A 2,293-nucleotide genomic window follows, 5' to 3' on the forward strand; every position below is an offset into this window, starting at 1 on the left:
CTCACCTCCCGCTTCCCTCACCTCCCGCTTCCCTCACCTCCCGCTTCCCTCACCTCCCGCTTCCCTCACCTCCCGCTTCCCTCACCTCCCGCTTCTCTCATCTCCCGCTTTGCTCTCTTACCTCCCACATCGCTCTCTCGCTTCCCTCTCTCACCTCCCGCTTCGTTCTTTCGCCTCCTGCTTCCCTCTCTCACCTCCCGCTTCGCTCTTTCGCCTCCTGCTTCCCTCTCTCACCTCCCGCTTCGCTCTTTCGCCTCCCGCTTCCCTCTCTCGCCTCCCGCTTCGCTCTCTCACCTCCCGCTTCGCTCTCTCGTCTCCCGCTTCCCTCAGTCACCTCCCGCTTCCCTCTCTCGCCTCCCGCTTCCCTCTCTCGCCTCCCGCTTCCCTCTCTCGCCTCCCGCTTCCCTCTCTCACCTCCCGCTTCGCTCTCTCACCTCCCGGCGCGATCACCCAGGATCTCCCCCCCCCATGTTCACTCGAACCATCGGCAGTTACCTTGTATTGGGTCACATGACCACCCGGTACCCTCTTCTCCCTGCAGTTGTGGGGGCGGAGACTCCAAGAAGATGCTCATCAGCTTTCACCAACATCATAGGTCAATCAGAGTGGTGAAGGCGGAGCTTTGTGACAGGAGGAGGCGCTGTTAGTCAACCACTCTTATCTATCCCGGATGACGGGGAAGGGGGAGTGGTAAGAGTGTTTGATTGACAGTGGCTCCGCCCATCATTGCAGTTCAACGGTCCCGCCCACCGCCTGAGCCCACAGGTAACCGTGGGACCTGCAGATCATTGTCACCGCCCCCAACCGGCGGGATAGAAAGTGCGTCCCATGTCCTGGAGAAGGATTGGGGGGTTCAGGGGGTGCAGATCTATCAGACAGGAAGTGAAGGTGTTTCTGGTGTCTCCATGGTAACGGTTGTTTTGTCTGCGGCAGGCACCGATATCCGGATCCGGTCCCCGTGTGATTCCCGCCCCCTCCCGGGTGCTCGGATTTCCGGCACGCAGCCTCGGGACTCGGCGGATCGGCCGTACTCCTGCGACGACTGTCACCGCAGCTTCCTGCGCAAGTCTCACCTGACCAGCCACCAGCGCACCCACCGCGGGGAGCGCCCCTACGCCTGCGAGGTGTGCGGGAAGAGCTTCCACTACCGCCACCACCTGGTCGGCCACGAGCGCATCCACACCGGGGAGAAGTTGTACTCCTGCGAATATTGCGGCATCAAGTTCAACCACAAAGGGAACTACCAGACCCACAGCCGCCTTCACACGGGCGAGCGCCCCTTCTCCTGCGACCTGTGCGGGAAAAGCTTCAACCGCAAGGCCGATCTGCTCACGCATTGCCGCATCCACACCGGGGAGCGGCCGTTCACCTGCGCGGACTGCGACAACAGCTTCAGCCGCAAAAAGCCGTTCTCCTGCGATCAGTGCCGCCGCAGCTTCGTAGAGCACCCGCACCTGCGGGCCCATCAGAAGACGCACCGCGCGGCGCCGGGGGAGCGGCCCTTCGCCTGCGCGGACTGCGGCAAGGGGTTCAGCAGCCGGCAGTACCTGAGCCGCCACGAGAAGATCCACACCGGCGAGCGCCCCTTCCGCTGCGACGTGTGCGGCGACAGCTTCATCCAGAAACCCAACCTGGAGCGCCACAAAGGCATTCACAGCGGGCAGCGCCCCCACCCGTGTGCCGTGTGCGGCGGCAGCTTCTTCCGGAAACACAACCTGGTGCGGCACCAGCGCATTCACACCGGCGAGCGCCTGCACTTCAGCTGTAAGGTGTCGCAGCCGGTGACGTCACCGCAGGGGGGGCAGGGCGGCTGTCAGAGCGCCGCGGCGCCACCGGGGAACCCGTGTAAGAACGTCTGCTGTAACCGCGCTCGGTTAGAGCAATGAGGAGCCGGCCACGGTGACTGTGTGATCACATGGGTGGGCGGAGACCGCCAGAGGGTCATATGACACGAGGGAGGGAGTTCTGAGATCACAGGGAGCCCTGCCGGGGGGTGGCACACGTGTGACTCAAAGGGAGCCCTGCCGGGGGGTGACACGTGTGACGCAGAGGGTGCTTCATTCTAATGTCTGCCGGCATTGGGGGAGACGAGTCGGCACGTGAGGTGTACATGGAAGGGAGGGTCCAACACATGTGATGTATGAGGGAGCAGATGGGCCGTCATGTACATGGAAGGAAATAAAAGTTTGCACATGTGATGTATGTAGTGGATAGTAACATGATGTACATGGAGTGGAGAGAGGCGTACACATGACACACGGGATGTATATTGGGGGCGGGGGAGGCAGTAGGG

The 2,293-nt window shown here is 62.5% G+C and overlaps 1 protein-coding gene across 1 annotated transcript in view; it reads left to right on the forward strand.

The window, feature by feature from the left end:
- LOC108803880 (zinc finger protein 776-like) overlaps positions 1–1,886 on the forward strand; it is a 12,868-nt gene extending 10,982 nt beyond the window's left edge. Inside the window, exons 6-7 of the mRNA XM_018575674.1 lie at positions 542–642; positions 733–1,886. Coding sequence (XP_018431176.1) covers positions 542–642; positions 733–1,886 — 1,255 coding nt within the window. The remainder of the gene's footprint in view (positions 1–541; positions 643–732) is intronic.
- Positions 1,887–2,293: the final 407 nt, after the last annotated feature.

The sequence above is a fragment of the Nanorana parkeri genome, unplaced genomic scaffold, assembly GCF_000935625.1.
Source record: "Nanorana parkeri isolate BGI_ZX_2015 unplaced genomic scaffold, ASM93562v1 scaffold4386, whole genome shotgun sequence".
NCBI lineage: Eukaryota > Metazoa > Chordata > Amphibia > Anura > Dicroglossidae > Nanorana > Nanorana parkeri.